Below are 18,359 nucleotides of genomic sequence, written 5' to 3'. Positions count from 1 at the left end.
AATTTTCATTGCAATGGTAGACGTTCAAGAGCCTGAGGTCCAGGATCAAACCCACACTGCTGTCCTTTTTAGCAACCATGGAAGCACTACAAATAGCACCCCTGTTCCACTTTGTGCTCTGGGACCACCTCCACTGCCCCTTTCTGCAGCAAGGCCGCCACCTCGTGCTGCAGTATTCCAAAGCAGTGCTCCAACTGAAGAGACTGAGGGGGGATGGCTATGGGGGGGGGGGGAGATCTGTTAGAAGGGAGGAGCCTACCCCTTTTTACTATCTGTATGACCCACTAATCTGAAGTTATGACCTTCCAAAGGAATGTAGAAAGGAACACACTCTCCCTCCAACTAGCTGCACATGCTCCTCTAAGGGGGAGCAAAAGTGGTTTACCAGGTAGTACCTGGGGGATAGGAGGATGGCTGCTGTGTTTGCCACCTCTTATTTCTACCTCTCCCCATTACTGTTGCAGGAGTTGATTGGACTGCTGGACCAGCTTGGATGGCTGATGCTGGTTAAAGGAGAATCTATTCGAAAGGACACAACATTTCCAGTAGTGCCTGATGTTCCAGGCTGGGGATCGAAGACCCAAAGATTGGTTGGTTGCTCTCTGCGCCCTCAACCTCTCAAAGGCTGAATGGGCATGATCTCCGAACAGGCTTATACCATCAAACGGGGTGTCCACTAGCACTGCCTGCACATCACCAGCAACCCCTGTTGATCTTGACCCTGAATGCCTTTTCAGGGTTACTGTCACAACCCTGCCGACAAGAGTTTACTGTATCCAGCCCTGCTCTTCAGATCTGCTTGGAAACATCTTGATCATATTTTATTCTGCCAAGTAATCCTTGAGATGGTCTGAAAGATTTGGAACCACTACGGCAGTAATGTCCGATGAGTATATCTTACAAGTAGGCAAGTGTCATTCATCAACCTGTTTCTGCAGCCTTTCTCAAGACGGAAAGGCGGCCAGAGGAGCACTCCATCTTTGCCGCACTGGAATTTGACTAGGCCACTAGCATACTATAATGCCAGATAAAATAGGGATTCAAGGAAACACTCTTTTAGAGTAGCCATTTAGGCCTTAAAAAAAGATGCCAAATTAATGTTTAAAGAGACTGCAATGTATACCTTGGTAAGTGTATCTAATTTAATCAGAAATATATGAGAGAAGAAAAAAATACTTACCTTTGGTAGCACTCTTCCTGGTAGAGAGCCTATCCTGCCTCAGATTCCCCACCTTTTGAATATTCACCATGCGTCAGACTGCATGTGGAAACTTTTCAGCAGTACCTCTGCATGTCTCTAGGTGGTGCCATGTGGCTCCATACTGACGGTGTTCCACTCCGGATATTAAGTATGGAGCCTATTTAGGTGCACACCCGTGCACTCACATTAGTTGCTTTCGAGACTGTCAATATCCCCCAGATGCAGAGCCCCAAAAGAAAACAGGTGTGACCAGCTTGCAGATTCATAGACCTGGGAACCTATTAAATGATAGAGTCCAATCACAGAACTGGGAGGATCAGTGAGGAATCTGTGGCTAGACGATTTCTTCCAGAAAGAGCATTACCGATGGTAAGTAACTTGTTCTTCTGATAGAGACATCTAGCTGCAGATTCCTCACCTTTTCAATAGATTCCAAAGTAGTACCTATATAGATGCGGGTCTGTGACTAGTCTCAAATCAGAAAGTCCTACAGGGCAGAGCGGGCGATATGCTCCTCTCGACAAACCTGACTGTCCAGACAATAGGGCTTTGTGAACATATTGAGGGATGCCCACATGACCACCTGGTAAATGTCTATGACAGGGACTCAACATGCTAATGCAGTAGTAGCAACTTTGGTCCTGGTAGAATGAGCATGCAGATCTTCCAGAGGTTGCTTTATAGCCAATGCATACCATAACGTAATGCAAAGCACAACTCAGCAAGAGATGACTCTCATGCATTACCTTGCCTTTTTTGCTCCAGATAACCCCCAAAGAGCAGACTGTCCATACAGTGTTCTTCGGTACGATCTATGTAAAAAGGAATATGCTACTTACCAGTATGCATCTGTTCTTGGCATGTAGAGCTGCAGAGCCACACACTTAGGATAAGATCGCCATCTGGTGTTGGGCTCGGATGATTGCAGGTTGTTGTTGTCTTCGGAAGAAGCCTTTTGGTCACGAGATAGGTGACTCCTCCTCTGGACAACAGTGCGCATGGGCATCCACTCCATCCTCAGATTGTTTTTCGCCATGATGGGAAATGATGGAGTGTATAAGAATAAAGAAAAAGGATGTCCATGTGTAATGTCTAATTAAGACAATGCTGGAACAGATACAGGTCCCGGGGAGGCGGGTGGGCGTGTGTGGCTCTGCAGCTCTACATGCCAAGAACAGATGCATACTGGTAAGTAGCATATTCCGTTCGAGGCATATGAGCTGCAGATCACACACTTAGGATAGACTATATAGCAGTGTCTCCCCTAGCGGTGGTCACCTGTATCTGTTGCAGCAGTTTGGAATAGAGTTTTTAGGACAGCTTGGCCTACGGAAGCTTGTTGTTTGGATTGCACATCAACACAGTAATGTTTAGTGAAGGTGTGTGTGGTAGACCATGTGGCTGCTTTGCAAATATCTTCTAAGGGGATGTTCCCTAAGAATGCCATGGAAGCCCCTATTTTACGCGTGGAGTGCGCTCTAGGGGGAACTGTAAGAGTGCGTTTAGCTTTTTGGTAACATATTTGGATACATCTAACTATCCACCTCGCTATACCTGATTTTGAAATGGGGTTGCCTTTATGTGGTGGAGAGAAAGCAACAAACAATTGTTTGGTTTTGCGGAAAGGTTTGGTTCTGTCGATGTAATAAAGCAAGGCTCTTTTAACATCTAAGGTATGAAGGGCTCTCTCAGCTACTGAGTCTTGATTAGGGAAGAAGACTGGTAGCTCGACTGATTGGTTAAGATGGAAAGGGGAAATTACTTTTGGTAGGAATTTTGGGTTTGTCCTAAGAACCACTTTGTTACGATGTAGTTGTAGGAATGGTTCTTCAATAGTTAAGGCCTGTATCTCACTTACCCTTCGCAGGAATGTGATTGCGATAAGGAAAGCCACTTTCCATGTAAGGAATTGCAGTTCGCATTTATGCATAGGTTCAAATAGAGGGCCCATGAGCCTTGTTAGAACAATATTTAGATTCCACACTGGGGAAGGTGGTAATCTTGGAGGAATAATTCTTTTGAGACCTTCCATGAAGGCTTTGATGGCTGGTACCTTAAATAGTGACAAGTGTTGTCTATTTTGTAAGTAGGCTGCTAACGCTGCTAGGTGTAGACGTATGGAGGAATACGCTAAATTGCATCTTTGCAAGGTAGTAAATTGCTAATAATGTTTTGGATGGAAGCATCCAGTGGACGCATATTATTGTTAGTGCAGTAAATGGCAAATCTTTTCCATTTTGCAGCATAACATGCCCTAGTAGTAGGTCTTCTAGCTTCTTTTATGATATTCATACAGTCTGGTGGGAGGTTGAGGTAACCGAACTCTAAGACTTCAGGAGCCAGATCGCCAAGTTCAGTTGCTGTGGATCAGGGTGTATGATTTCTCCATGGTTCCGGGTTAATAAGGCCAGGGAAAGGCGCAGTTTTTGATGTGGAACTAGCGATAGTTCCAGAAGTGTCGTGAACCAGGGTTGACGTGCCCAAGTGGGAGCTACTAGAATTAGTTTTAGAGACTGTTGTTTGAGCTTGCGTACCACAAATGGAATGAGTGGGAGAGGCGGAAAAGTGTACGCAAATCTGCCTGACCAGTTCATCCATATTGCATTGCCCTTCGACTGTGGGTGTGGAAACCTGGCGGCGAAGGTTGGGCATTTTGCGTTTTCGTGTGTGGCGAACAGGTCTATGTCTGGTTGGCCCCATTTTTGGAAGAATGGGAATAGGACTTTGGGGTGTAATTCCCATTCGTGGATTTGTTGTGTCTGTCGACTTAGGAGATCGGCAACCTGGTTGTGAACCCCTGGAAGGTGTTCCGCTAACAGGTAGATGTTTTGGGGAATTGCCCATCTCCAGATGTTTTGTGCGAGTTGGGACAGTTGGAGAGAATGTGTCCCCCCCTGTTTTTGTATGTAATACATGGTCGTCATGTTGTCTGTGCGGATGAGGACAGTTTTGTTCCTTAGATGTACTTGAAAGGATTTCAGTGCTAGGAACACCGCTAGAAGTTCTAGGTGATTGATATGGAGCAGTTTTTGTTGAGTGGTCCATCTGCCCTGAGTGGAGTGTTGAAGGAGATGGGCTCCCCACCCTGTGAGAGATGCGTCGGTCGTCAGCACTACTTGTGGAAGAGGCTCTAAGAACGGTCTCCCTTTGGACAGGTTGATGGTGTTCCACCATTTCAGTGAGCGAAGTGAGTGACTGTCCACCAACACCAGATCGGTAAGTTGTCCGTGAGCCTGGTTCCACTGTTGTGCTAGACATTCTTGCAAGGGACGCATTTGAAGTCGTGCGTGAGGCACAATGGAGATGCATGACGCCATCATGCCTTACAGTTGCATAAACACTCTTGCTGGAAGAGAGTGTTGAGTTTGAAATTTTAAGATGAGGTTTTGTATGTTGGCTATCCTGGCTGTGCTTGGATAAGCTATGGCTTTGGAAGTATTTATGGTGGCTCCCAGATATTGATGTATGTGGGAGGGTTGCAGTTGAGATTTGGGATAGTTGATGGTAAATCCCAAGTCGTGTAGGGTTTGAATAGTGCGGTGAGTGTGGAGAACGCATTTGTCGAAAGTATTGGCTTTTATGAGCCAATCGTCGATATACGGGAAGACATGGATTTGTTGTCTCCTGAGGTGCGCTGCCACTACTGCTAAGCATTTGGTGAATACCCTGGGTGCAGTTGTTACTCCGAATGGGAGGACTGTAAACTGATAGTGCTGTCCGTCTACCACAAATCTTAGGTACTTCCTGTGAGCAGGATGCATGGGGATGTGAAAGTATGCGTCCTTGAGGTCCAATGTGGCAAGGAAGTCGTCTTGTTGAAGTAGTGGGAGGACTTGTTGGAGAGTGATCATATGGAAGTGATCTGAGTGTATGTACTGATTTAGTAGTCTGAGGTCGAGTATGGGTCTTAAGGTCTCTTCCTTTTTGGGAATTAGGAAGTATAGAGCAGCTTGTGCTGCAACTCTTTTGCCCGAGGCCTCTAATAGCTTGGACTCTTTGTCTGGGGGCAGTGTGTCTCCTGTTGTTTGGGAGATAGCCCGCTTTCTTGCGTTTGAAACTACTAAAGAGTCTAGAGGGAGCTGTGCTTTAATGTACGCGGGATCCTGTGGGGCAGGTCTATATTTTTTTCAATTCGTGGGTTAAGAACCCTAGCTCTAACAGGGTCTTTAAAAACCTCTGTGGCATGTTTTATGACTCCCTTAACCATGGGCAAGATCTGAACTGATTTTTGCGACTGTTCGAATGTGTCTAGAATTAAGTCCTCTTCGGGTGTATCTGAGTGCATGGTGACGCCATGGAAAAGCGCCGCCCTGTTTATCAGCTGCCCAAACCCTAGGTGATCATCAGGAGGGGAGGGTTTGGAGGGGTATGTAGTGGGATCAGGAATATCAGGTAAAGGGTAAGCCCAGTCATCTAAGGGTGCCGTATCCGGGAGTGTGAAAGGATCATTAGGTTCATTAAGGTCATCCGGATCACCCCGTCCCCCTAAGTCATCATCATCATCCTGTGGAGGTGGTGTATGTGAAGGAGATGGTAGAGGAGAAGGAGATGGGGGCAGGTGGGGTGGGATGAGAGGTGATATAGGAGAGGAAGGACGAATGGGTGAGGTGGAGAAGTCCTTCTTCTTTATGGGAGCTGGAGGAGGTGTTGTGTCCAGCTTCCTTTTCTTGTATGGCACAGCGTTGACATGTCCGGTTTTTGGATTGATATAAATCCTTTTTTGCGTGGGATCAGGGCGAAAAAGTTCTTCATTGTCCGAAAGTGGCTTTGGTGCCGACTTTTTCAGTTTCGATCTATGTTTTGGATGAACGGTAGAGTCTTTATGGACTTTTTTCGGTACCGATGATGGTTTCGGTGCCGAAGAACTTTTCGGTGCCGGCGGGGATTTCGGTGCCGAAGAACGTTTCGGTGCCGGTGGAGATTGCGGCCTCGATGGTTTCGGAGCCTGCTTCGGTGCCGAAGGTATTGTGGGCACCATAACATGTGGTTTGCTCGAGCCCGAGCCACCTTTAGGCTTATATTTCTTCGGAGCCGGGCCCGAGAGCGGGGCTTCTGAAGACGATTTTCGGTCGCGACTGGGGCCAGCCGGCGGAGTCTTGACCAATGTCTTTTTGGGGGGGGTTGGGGTAGGGGCACTGGTACTCACTCGTTGCCCCAGAGTGATGAGGTCATCAGAATCATCCGCTTCTGATACGATTTGGAGGTCTTCGGAATCGTCTTCCGGGACATCCTGGGCAAAGATGTCCTCTGGTTCTGGAGCTGGTCTGGCCATGATAGGGCGTTGGTTTTCTTGGAACGGAATGCGGCGCAGGCTGGACAGCTGGATTCGTTATGTTCCGGCGAGAGGCACAGGTTGCAGACCTCGTGTTGTCCACTGTGGGGGAACTTTGCTCCACATTGGGGGCATTTTTTAAAAGGTGTCCTTTCCATGAGCCGTATCCGGGACCAGTCCAATTGGATTTCGACGTCGAGTTATAAAGGTTTTTGGTTTCGAAAGCTGGATTTTCAGAAGTTTTAAGCCGGAGTGGAAAAGTTCATCCGAACCCAATGGCGGAAAAAAACAATCTGAGGATGGAGTGGATGCCCATGCGCACTGTTGTCCAGAGGAGGAGTCACCTATCTCGTGACCAAAAGGCTTCTTCCTAAGACAACAACAACCTGCAATCATCCGAGCCCAACACCAGATGGCGATCTTATCCTAAGTGTGTGATCTGCAGCTCATATGCCTCGAACATCAATTTTCTCTTGGTGTCCAAGAGTTGGAGTCCCTCCACCTCCTTAGAAGGGTGAGGCGGAGCATAGAACGCAGACGGGGTGATAGTTTGACCGACGTGGAACGTTATAACTTTTGGTAAGGAGGATGCTCTCCTCCATAGAATCAGTTTGCCTGGGAAGGTGGTGGTGTATGGCAGGTTGACACGGAAAGCCTGAAGCTGACTAACACGTCACTCTGATGTAAAAGTAAAAAGGAACACTGTCTTGAGGGTAAGAAGGCGTAAAGGGCAGCGATGAGGCACCTCTAATGAAGCTGAAACATTAGGACCCAGTTACGGTCCAACAATGGCATGACAAAGGGAGAGGGAGGAAACAAATGTTGTAACCTTCTTAAACAACACATAACATAGCACAGAATACTCCATTCTCCGCCTCAAACACTCCTTTTATATAGAGGGGAACAAATGTGGGAGATTATTGGCAGGGCCGGACAGGCCGTAGCGGGCACCGGGCAATCCTCCGGTACGCCGCACGGGTGGGGTCGTTTTTGTTACAGGGCCGTTTTTGCAGCATTGCTGCAAAATCGGCACTGTAACAAAATCGGCCGAAAACCAGCCCTGGCAAAGAGCTCGGCCGCACCCCCAAACTCCCTGGGGGGGAGTGGGGCGGCTGAGCACTTTGTCAGGGCCGGTTTTGGTTCCCTGTCCGGCCGTGATGATTGGCGAATAAACTCAGAGCCCAAAGTCAAGCTACCATGGTGAACTCTTTACTGACTGAAGAGGGAGCCCTTGTCGAGGGGGAAGGGCATGTGGCACCAAGGTTTGGGGAAGTTTGCAAAGACCTTTTTCCCACACAGGTTCTTCCCACCCTTAACATAGCTAACTATTTGGGAGAATCCAAAGTGTCTAATTTGACATAAGAGCAAGCAGCAGTACTAGATGGAGAATAGGCAGAAACCTCTTAAATCGCTTGGCTCAGACAGATTCCCGGCTGCCTTTTATAAGGTCTTCTGTTTTTCCATAGCTCCACTCCTTACAAAAGTATTTAACTCCTTCACAAGTTGAGACTCGTTTCCTCCCTCAATGACTGAAGCTTCCATAGTGGACCTAGTGAAACCAGGCAAAGATCAGAAGCAGTGCGGGTCCTTTCGACCCTTCTCCCTCTTAAATGTTGATGCGAAATAATTAACGGGCATACTAGCAGCCCGCCTTACACCCTTAATGTCCAGACTGGTGGCCCCTGATCAAACAGGTTTTATACCCAACAGCCGTTGCGCAGATAACACCAGATGGGGACCCGAAGGCCTCTGTCAGAGTCAATGGGAGAAGGTCAGCCCACTTTCCCATACGTCGTGTCACGCGGCAGGGGTGCCCCTTGTCCCCCCTACTATTTGCGATCTATATGGAGCCTTTTGCCCAGAGGGTCAGGGATAACCTGAATATCACAGGGGTATGCTTTGTGGGTAAGGAACATGTAATTACATTATACACGGATGACGTTATTGTTTCCCTAGACAACCCTTGAGAGGCCATGCTAAGCTTCGTAGATGAGTTGAGAAACTTCGGAGCGGCGTCGGAATTCCATATGAATCTTGCTAAATCACAAGTCTTATACCTCACAGTCTCACCCAACTTAAAGGCCTACTTGATCCAGAATCACACGATCCAATGGGCTTTGGGATCTATCCCCTACTTGGGTATCCAGCTGGCCCCGACTATCGCGAGGGGCACCATCCTTAACTATGAAGATTTGTCTAGGAGGGTGAAGACTGACTGGGCACGTTGTAAATGATATCCCCTTTCCTTGCTGGGACATGTCGCTGCCAGGAAAATGACGATTCTACCTAAGATTCTATACATCTTCCAAACACTCCCCCTACAGAACCCAATAGGGACGCATCTGACTCTACAAGACTCTATAGAGACACACAGGGGGGCTTGAGGGGATTTAAGGACCAGCGGGGGCAAATTCCTCAATCTATTAACCAAACAAACAAATAGCCCACGGGTCCAAAGTAAGACGGACGGGTATGTGGATGGACACAACTATGCTGGTAGGAATAGAAGGTGGGGGGGAATTCCCTTTTTAAAATTTTTTTAAAGGCTTTTTATTAAAACATCAGCAGTGTTAAGGAGCAACCTTACCACAATACATTTGTGACAGTACATACAGAGCAGCATATTGTACATTCTTGAAAAATAATGTATTTTCGAACTGAGCTGGGACTTCCTGAGAGCTATCCTCAAAACTATTCTGTTCTCCCACCCCATCGACATATCCTGATTGCCTTTAAATACCCCTATATAACTCCCACTGGCTCCATACCTTTTCCCATATCTTCGGGCAGCTGCAACTCTCATATATTGTTTTATCCGTGGTACAGAACCAGTCCATGTCCATTTTCCAACGCGCCACGGTCGGTGGCTGGCTGGCACCCCAGGACCCCGCGATATTTCTCTTAGCTACCATTGCAGGGGAATTTCCTTTTAAGGACGGTTTCCCTCACACACCAGAGGTGTCATGCTTCATCATAGGGATACCTCCTTGCGTCACAAGCCTAGTCGTGTCACGGGCTACAACCCCCTGTCTGCGAGGGAGGAGCTCAGGGATGATTTAAAGAGGGTATTCATAAAACCCAATGAGAGCGTGATGTGTGGTGTTGGGAGTGCAGTGCTCAACAAAGGTGATTTAAAACTAGCTACAAGGTTTGCCAAACTTAATTTATTAATGCTACCAGGTGCTAGGATTAAAAACAGATGGTGTGTAGTGTAACTGCCAACATTAGAGGCAGATGCAGTAGGAAGTGATCGACATGTTTCAGCCTCTTGACCTATATGAGTGTCACGGCTTACATCAGGATCTCTTACTGGCCACTGCAAATTGTGAATAGAGACAAAACTGTGAAAAACAAGAAAACAAAAGAAAACGCTGGTGTGTAATACTGAACCAGTGATCCGGCAGTTCAGCAGATTCACCGGTAAAACCTTCAACAGTCAGGTATTTTACCCTCATCTGTCCTGGGCTAAGAGCCTTAGATGCATACGACAATCCATCTGCTCAGACAGATATATCACACAGGCTTCCACGCTCCAGCTGATAGGTTGGATTGGCGTATGTACCTAAGGCTCTTAGCCCAGGACAGATGAGGTAAAATACCTGACTGTTGCAAGTTTTACCGGTGAATCTGCTGAACTGCCAGGTATTATTTGTATTTTTCTGCACCATACATGTAATCATTTTCTTATAATTAAAAAATAAAACTGCAAGTACCAGATGCAAAGAAATAACATGATATAATCATTTAGCCACATATGACATGGGAAAACAAGAGATCCAGTATTGTAATGTAGTCTCTTTAGATATATAATCTGGCAACACATTTGTAAAATGCATGTTCACCATTTGGTATCTTGACGCCATATAACATGTTTATTGTCAGCCAACTCAATGGTACTACTCATTGTATCTGCCTTAGAAGAATAAGAAGCTGTGTGGATGCTTTTGAATTCAAACCTGTGACAAGTGGGGTAAACACATTACCTCCTCCTCCCCTTTGCTTAGCTTCCTGATTGTATGAGGCCACCCACGCCTCCACCAACACTCCCCATATTATAATACAACCCCTTATGCCCTCCTTACCTCCTGTTTCTTCTTGTTGCCTTCACGATGGGCGGGTGCGGTGTGTCCTCTCCAACATTTTAGGTCAATCCTGAGCCAGCACGCATGCCCTGCTTTGCAAGACTTATTGTAGACGAGTAACGAATAGAAGCCCCGCCCACTCTCTGCCCATGTTTGCCATTGGCTTAAGTCATTGTCTGTCCTAAATACTGGCTTCTGATTCATCAATAGGCTTGTTAGTCCCTCTTTAGTAACGTCTCTTCTTAATTTGTCACCTCCCATGGAGACTGGCCCCTTTACTTCGAGTGTTACACGGTACGTGTTATTTAGACTGTGAGCACTATTTTCTTTAGTGAGGTTCTCCCATTGCCTTATTCACTACCCCCTCCCTCCCGTTGCCTGTGCCTTCACCCTCCCCTCCCCCCGCCTGCACTCCCGTTGTTCATGCCTTCATGCCCTGCCCGCCCGTTGTCTCTGCCTTCTCCCCCCCTCCCTCCTGTTGTCCACGATGACTACCATTTGCAATGTAACAGGTCTTGCGTAAATGCGAGACTTATTGCATTGCAAATGCTTGTTTAATATGTTCTGGCTGACTTCTTCACGAGCGGGGCCCTGCGGGACTGGAGGAGAGTTTTGGTGCACCACTCCAGCCTTTTAGTCACACCGGCTGATTATTTCACGGGCAGGGCCCCGGGGGCTGGAATAGAGCTTCTGGCAGGTGCCGCTTCGACAATGAAGGTTCTTGTGTGTCCTCCTGCGGTGCCTGCGTTTTATGGATCACTTCAGAGTTTGTAGTGCTCCTGCATGGTGGCTTGTAGCAGTGCAGGATCGCCTTCAGCAGTCCCTATTGGAGAGTGTGGGACCTCCCTTGGGAAAGTACCATGATGACTGCAGCTGGCGATTAATGTGCTCGCCCAGTGTCAAATAGGATACGCAGGTAAGAGGAGCACCCCTATGGTACTGCAGCTATGTTGTTGCACCTGGGAATAGGTATATTCTCTGTTGCCTTATTGGGTGGACCTATGTGTTTCTACCCTATTGGTCAGTTTTACAGGTGTATTTGTATTTAAACCCTGTTTTTGTCACTTCTGTTTGCTATCATTATGGAGGGAAAGCGATGCGAGAAGAGGAAGCATTCCACTTGTCCCTCATTAGAGGTGGAAATGTTTGGGCAGCTTTTCCAGTCACTATCCAGATGCAGATGACAGACCAACGACCAGACAAGTGCACGCCATGATTGATGAGGAGGTGGCGAGGCCATTGGCAGCCAGACCTCCTCACAACAGGAAAAAGTCATCTTTGGACATTTCTTCAGATTCAGACTATGATTTCTTTTTGCCCAAAGAACTTAGTTCCAATGTGAAGAAGTTTATTTCCAGAGAAGAATTAGTTTCCATCCTTTTGCACATTCTGGATAATTTGGGGTTGAATCCTCCCCATGTTGAGGAACATGTGTATGGTTTGTTTCTTCAGTTTGCCAAGGCGGTTCCAGTGAATATTCCATTTAACCCCCAAATTAAGGCAGCGATTTTCAGAGGCTGGAAGGAGCCACATCAATTTCAAATGCCACAATTTTTTCAGAAATCTTATCAACTGGAAGCGGAATCTGTGTTGCTCTAGAGCATTAAAGTGGACTCGGTTTTGGCTCCTTTGCTGGGCAGATCTTGTTTGAATCCTGATGACGATTCACCCTTGGACTCTACTGATTAAAAGGTTGATGCAAGCCTGAAACTGTGTTTTGGGGCTGCTAACCTGACTCTGCATGCTGCTTTCTATGCTGTCTTGACCTCACAGTCCTTGGTAATGGATTTTGATTTATTTGCTGAACTGATGCCGGAGGGAGCATATGTTTCGGACCTCCTGGTTCACATGAAACAACAGTCCACATTTTTTAAAGAAATCTCGGCTGATCTCATCAAGGCAGCCACTGCCCGTTCTAGCTCGGTGGTGATGGCCTGCCGACATGTTTGGCTCCGAATTTGAATAGCTGATTTTTTTGGAGAGGTAATTCCAGATGAACCTTCCATTTGAAGGTAAGAAGCTATTTGGAGACCAACTGGAAGACATGATGAGGAAATCATTCAAGAACAAGGAACATTCCTTGTCTTATAAGTCCTCTTCGGCCAGATCCTTAAAACCCTGGGCTAAGGAGTCTAAAGATTTTGCAAAGGGGATTCTAAATCTTATTCCCAAAAATGGCACAAATTCCAGCCCCGTAAGTAGGAGAAGTCTCAGGATGGGTCGAGCCACACGAGCCCTTCTTCTCAGTGGTCTTGACTATTTCAATCCTCTGGGCCTGGAGGCTGCAGGAGGAAGACTCAAGGACTCTTTTCCTTCAGTGGAAAGCTTCTATTACAGTGAGTTCTGAACATCATTCTGAATGTGTACTTCAGCTCTCTGCTTCCAGACACATTGTACATCAGTACTCCTGTTCCCAGAAGCCCTCTTCGGAGGCAGGCCTTGTGTACCGGAATTTCTGCGTTATTGTAAAAGAAGGACATTATCTCAGTTCCAGAGGAGAAACAAGGGCAGGGGATGTACTCTATTCTGTTTTTGGTGCAGAAGGTATCAGAAGACATTCGTCCTCTGCTCAATTTAAAAAGACTCAATTTCTGGATAGTGACGGTGTATTTTTGAATGGGAATCTTACAAGTAATCATTCCTCTGGTCTTTGTGCAAGACTTTCTGGCTGCCATTGATTTACAGGACGCTTACTTGAACATTCCTATTTACCTCACACATAAAAAGTATCTCAGTTTCGAGGTTGAGGGGGCTCACTTTCAAGTTCCATGTACTCCGGTTCAGGTTGAAGTCTGCTCCATGGGTGTTCACAAAGGTTCTAGCTCCATTGATGGACATTCTTCATTGGCAAGGGATTTGCATACAGCCCTATCTGGATGCCAGCTTAGTTTCAACAGGTTCAGCCGGTCAATCGACGTGATCAGGGTGTTAACATCTCATGGGTTTCTGATCAACTACCAGGAATCATAGTTGGTTCTTGGACAGGATAATGTCTTCATCGGAGCCCGGTTTCACATGGACCTCAGAGAAGTTACTCTTTCAGACAACAGGGTCAGGAAGATTCAGTCACACATATGGCCCTTCTACGCTCCCTTTCTCCGAGGGTTGTGGACTAGTAGAAAGTTCAGTGGGATCTGCCAGCCACTGTGTTTTTGGTGCCTTGAGATCGGTTCCATCTGAGTATCCTTGTATGATTCCTGCTTCAGGCCAGTGGGATCTGCCAGCCACTGTGTTTTTGGTGCCTTGAGATCGGTTCCATCTGAGTATCCTTGTACGATTCCTGCTTCAGGCCAGGGATCCTGCCTTGCCGGATATGTCTCTCCATCTTCTGATAGCACAATGTGTGCGGCAAGAACTGGCATGGTGGTTGGATCCATTTAATCTATTAAAGCGGGTCCCCTTATCTTCTACCCCTCCAGTGATTGTTACCAGGGATGCCAGCATGATGGGGGGGCTTGGATGGCTTCACATCAGGTGCAGGGTCTTTGGACATCCTCCCAGAGTCAGGTTGTCGAACTGGAAGGAACTCGAAGCGATTCGTTGGGCCTGCCTTACCTTCTCTCCATTGATTCAGGACAAAGCTGTTCATATCAGGGCGGCAATATTACTGCAAAATCCTACATCAACAGGCAGAGGGAACCAAGGTCAGGTCCCTGTCTCTCATATCGGGATCTTATTTTTTTTTTTTTTTTTAATCGGAGCCAGTCTCGTCTCCTGTATCTGACTGTTATATATATTCAGGGTCTTCTCAATTCCCAGGCAGATGTGTTAAGCAGGGTGATTCTCTCCTCTCATGGTTTTTTGTCTTTGTTCTGCTCTGTTCAGCCAGATTTGTAAGAGGTCGGGTGCCCTGTGGTGAATCTATTTGCAGATGCTCACAATACTACGTTCTTGCTTTTGTTCCAGGATGAACAAGCAGCCAGCGTGGGGGATAGATTCCCTGTGCTGTCCATGGCATCGGGGTCTGCTGTTTGCTTTCACTCCCTTCCCTTTGATCCAGAGGTTTCTGCTCAGAGTGAGGAAGGAGGGAGCACAGGTAGTCCTGGTTGCTCTAGCATGGGACCGCTCTTCTGGTAAGGATGAGGAGGGGAAGGGTGTGGTTGTGACCTACGACTCCTTCCCCTCTGAGCTTACTGGTCCTTCAAGAGGAGTCCTTGGTTTGTCTGCACTTGATGGTATGGAGACTGAGTGGTCTGTATTAATGGCTCTGGGTTGTTCTGTTTCGGTTATCTCTTCTGCTAGGAGACCTTCGACTAGGGCCTCCTATGCTAGACACTGGGTTCCTTTTGGGAAATGGTGTGGGAAACAGCATGTTATGCTTCTCTTCCCCAGATCCTACAGTTTCTGTAAGTTGGGATCTCTTTAAGACTGTCTCCTTCCACTCTGAGGCTGCAATGGGCCACAATCAGGGTTAATTAGGCCCATTGGGGTACTCTGGTGGACTCCAACGATATTGTTCAGAAGTTGTTTAAAGGGGTTTCCAACAAGCATCCAAAATGGTCACCCGTTTGCCCTACCTGGGATTTGCCCATGGTCCTACAGGCTCTTCGTTATCCTCCTTTTGAGCCTCTTTCTTTCATTGGTCTCAGGTCCCTTACCCTGAAAGGGATTTTTCTTGTGGCCATTACTTCTGGGAGGAGGCTGGGTGAACTAGGTTCTCTTTACCGGTAGAGCTCCATTTTTGCAAATCTTTGAGGATCGACTAGTGCTGAAACCGGGCTCTGGATTTATTCCCAAGGTCTATTCTGTTTTTCATGCTCAGCAGGAGGTTATTTTGCTGGGCCTGAGACTCAGCCACCGGAGGAAGTTAGTCTTCATTCCCTGGGTGTACAGAGGGTTGTTTTGATTTATCTTGAGATGATAGCGAGCTTTCGTCACGGTTCCTCTTTGTTTGTGAATTTTGAGCCTGCCAGGAAAAGTTGCAAACCTTCCACGCAGAATTTGAGTAGGTAGATCCGTTCTCTAAATGCCTTGGCCTAGTCCCAGTTTGGTGTTCCATCTCCATTAGTGGTTCACGGCAGGTCTATTCAGGGATTAGCAGCCACCCTTGCTGACTGTCAGGTGGCATCACTGAATGAAATTTGTAGGTCTGACACTCAGGCGATTCTTTCTATATTTATTAAGCATTAGAGAGTCTCTCAGGGCCCTGTGGTGGCAGATCTCTTTGGTTTGAAAGTACTGTCTATGGTGGTGTAACCGGGGCTTGTTTCTTTCTGTAATAAAATTTGTTAATGCATCGTTTCAGTTGTCTTAGATTTTTGAATAGCTTGGGTACATCTCATATAGTCAGGAAACCAAGCAAGAGGGAGGAGGAGGTAATACTTAGATTACTTACCGGTAATTGCATTACTCGGAGTCCGTCTCTCACTTGGCTTCCTTACGCCCTCCCTCCTGCCCTGTCAATGCAGGCCAACTGATTTTTGGCGGAGCTTGTGACGATACAGGATGTGAAGGGGGAGCAATTAAAATAGATGGGGTGTCGGTGGAGGCTTCATACAGTCAGGAAGCCAAGCTCGAGAAGGACTCGGAGTAATGTAATTGCCGGTAAGTAATCGAAGCATGTCCTTGCAGTGGATGCATTAGTCCACTGACCAATCAGACATCTCCATATTCATCCTAACAAAGTATTTTATTGTTAAAAAAAAGCCACAGCTATTGGTTTTGTCGATGCTTGCAAAAAATGTTCCTGCATGACAGACATCTTACAGAAGTACTGGTTTCAAATCAAGCCAGTGCATTTCCATAAAATAGGAAATGTGCGCTGAAAAAAAAGCATAATGAGCGATTTGTGTAAATCCAGCCACTGCATCTTCAGCTACATTTGGAGGGCATAAAGAGCTGTTGGAGAAACCTATGAAAAAGGGGATAGTTAGGGAAAGTCTGAGACAGTAGGCGGCGCATAAGCTCTTGCGCCACAGGCCAAAAGTAACCACATATAAAACATAAAAATGGAAGAAATATCCTTGGCTGGTGAGAAACCTCAGTGATTTACGCACCCACTGCTGAAATAAACTGGTGAAACATGCAGGTTTGTATCCCGGCAGGGGTGGCTCTCACTTTGTTTATGCAGAAGTGAAGGAAATGAGAGCAGATAACTGGATGTAACAACATGACCAATGTAAAGAGGGCCATGCCTTAAGAATGACAGCAAGCAAGAGTTAAAATAAGGTATTACTCACTGGGCTTCTTCTCTAGAGATCTTCCTTCCGGAGAGCAGCATTTCGGCAACCTGTGCCACTGCGGGGTCAAAGTTCATACTGGCAACGGCAACCACGATGTCATCCCTGTTACAACCAAAAGGGTAATGTGATGGTGGCAGAAAGTATGCAGTCCCTCGAATTACAAATAATTCTAATATTCCAGATAACTGGTACTGTTCTACAAATGTGTACTTGTTTGCCCCCGCATTTACGCATACACACGTGCACATGCGCAAAGAAGGGTGCATACATACATTGGTATGACAGGCATATATGTAGCCACGTAAAGAACGCATAACTGAATGTAGCTTAGGCGTACACTCGGACCAGGGCACACATACTATACATATAATGACACAATATTTGTGCATCGCTGAGTACAGAACATTTACAACCGCTGCCAGAACAAAAGTCTGAAGCGGTTTAACAATAGTGGTTTCAACGCATTTCTGCTACTTTTCCTCTGAATGGTCCCCCTTTGTTTGTTTTCCACCTAGTTGCAGTGCTGGAACTGTGAAATAAAATTAGCCCAGAGAACCCATAAATTGGGGGTCAGTGTGTGGCAGAGGAATGGGAGTGGAGTCACAAGGGGCGGGGCTTGAAAGCAGAGTCTGACAGATAATATTATATATATATATCTATATATATCTATATATACATCTATATCTATATAGATCTATATCTATCTTCACTGAAAACACCATAGGTTTCAGGACCGTTATAGTTAGAAATTAGCATTTAAAAAACCTTAAAAATTCACTGAAAAAACTATAGGTTTCAAGGACGTTATAGTTAGTTGGACATTTCACTCGTGTCATCAGTGATGCCACTGACCATGTTATGAATGATGTAATATGTGATATCAGCAGTGCATGGCGGGGGCACAAGTTATAGTTAGTTCAACTAACTATAACGGGGGAATTTCTATGGTTTTGTACGAGTGAAATTTCCAACTAACTATAACATCCCTGAAACCTATGGTTTTTTTCAGTGAATTTCTAAGGTCTTTAAAATGCTAATTTCTAACTATAACGGGCCTGAAACCTATGTTTTTTTCAGAGAATTTCAAAGTTTTTTTAAAATGCTAAATTCTAATTATGACGTCCCTGAAACCTATGGTTTTTTCAGTGACTTTCAAAGGTTTTTTTAAATGCTAATTTTCAAGTATAATGGTCCTTTTACCTATGTTTTTTTACTGAATTTCTTGAGTTTTTTAATTGTTAATTTGTAAATTTAATATTTATTATACAATATTATATGCTTTTCTGAAAATTGTAATAAAAGAAAATAAACTGCAATATTGTATAATTATTTCGTTTTATTTTTTCATTTTAATATAATTATGTAATATCCTTTGTCTTTTAATATATATATATATTTTTCCCATCGCGTTCACACCAGGGGGCCGCGCTGGGAACCGCGCATCCCTCATGTTCACACCAGGGGGCTGCGCTGGAAACCACGCACCTCTTGCATTCACACCAGGGGGCCCTGCTGGGAGCCGCGCACCTTTCGTGTTCACACCAGGGGGCCGCGCTGAGCGCCGCGCTATGGTCGCGACTCCAGATTTTACCCCAAAAATACCCGGCCCCTACCATTAATTT

General features: G+C 46.1%; 1 protein-coding gene across 3 annotated transcripts in view; it reads right to left on the bottom strand.

Annotated features, from left to right (window-relative positions):
- LOC146858246 (apoptosis-inducing factor 3-like) overlaps window positions 1-18,359 on the bottom strand; it is a 569,318-nt gene that overhangs the window by 71,371 nt on the left and 479,588 nt on the right. For all 3 annotated transcript variants that reach the window (XM_085649067.1, XM_085649066.1, XM_085649065.1), the window contains one exon: window positions 16,735-16,839. In XM_085649067.1, the coding sequence (XP_085505193.1) occupies window positions 16,735-16,839 (105 nt within the window). The remainder of the gene's footprint in view (window positions 1-16,734; window positions 16,840-18,359) is intronic.

The sequence above is a fragment of the Triturus cristatus genome, chromosome 3_2 (assembly GCF_964204655.1).
Source record: "Triturus cristatus chromosome 3_2, aTriCri1.1, whole genome shotgun sequence".
Classification (NCBI taxonomy): domain Eukaryota; kingdom Metazoa; phylum Chordata; class Amphibia; order Caudata; family Salamandridae; genus Triturus; species Triturus cristatus.
Note: the sequence above shows the minus strand (reverse complement) of the source record. Positions and strands in the feature narration are given on the sequence as shown.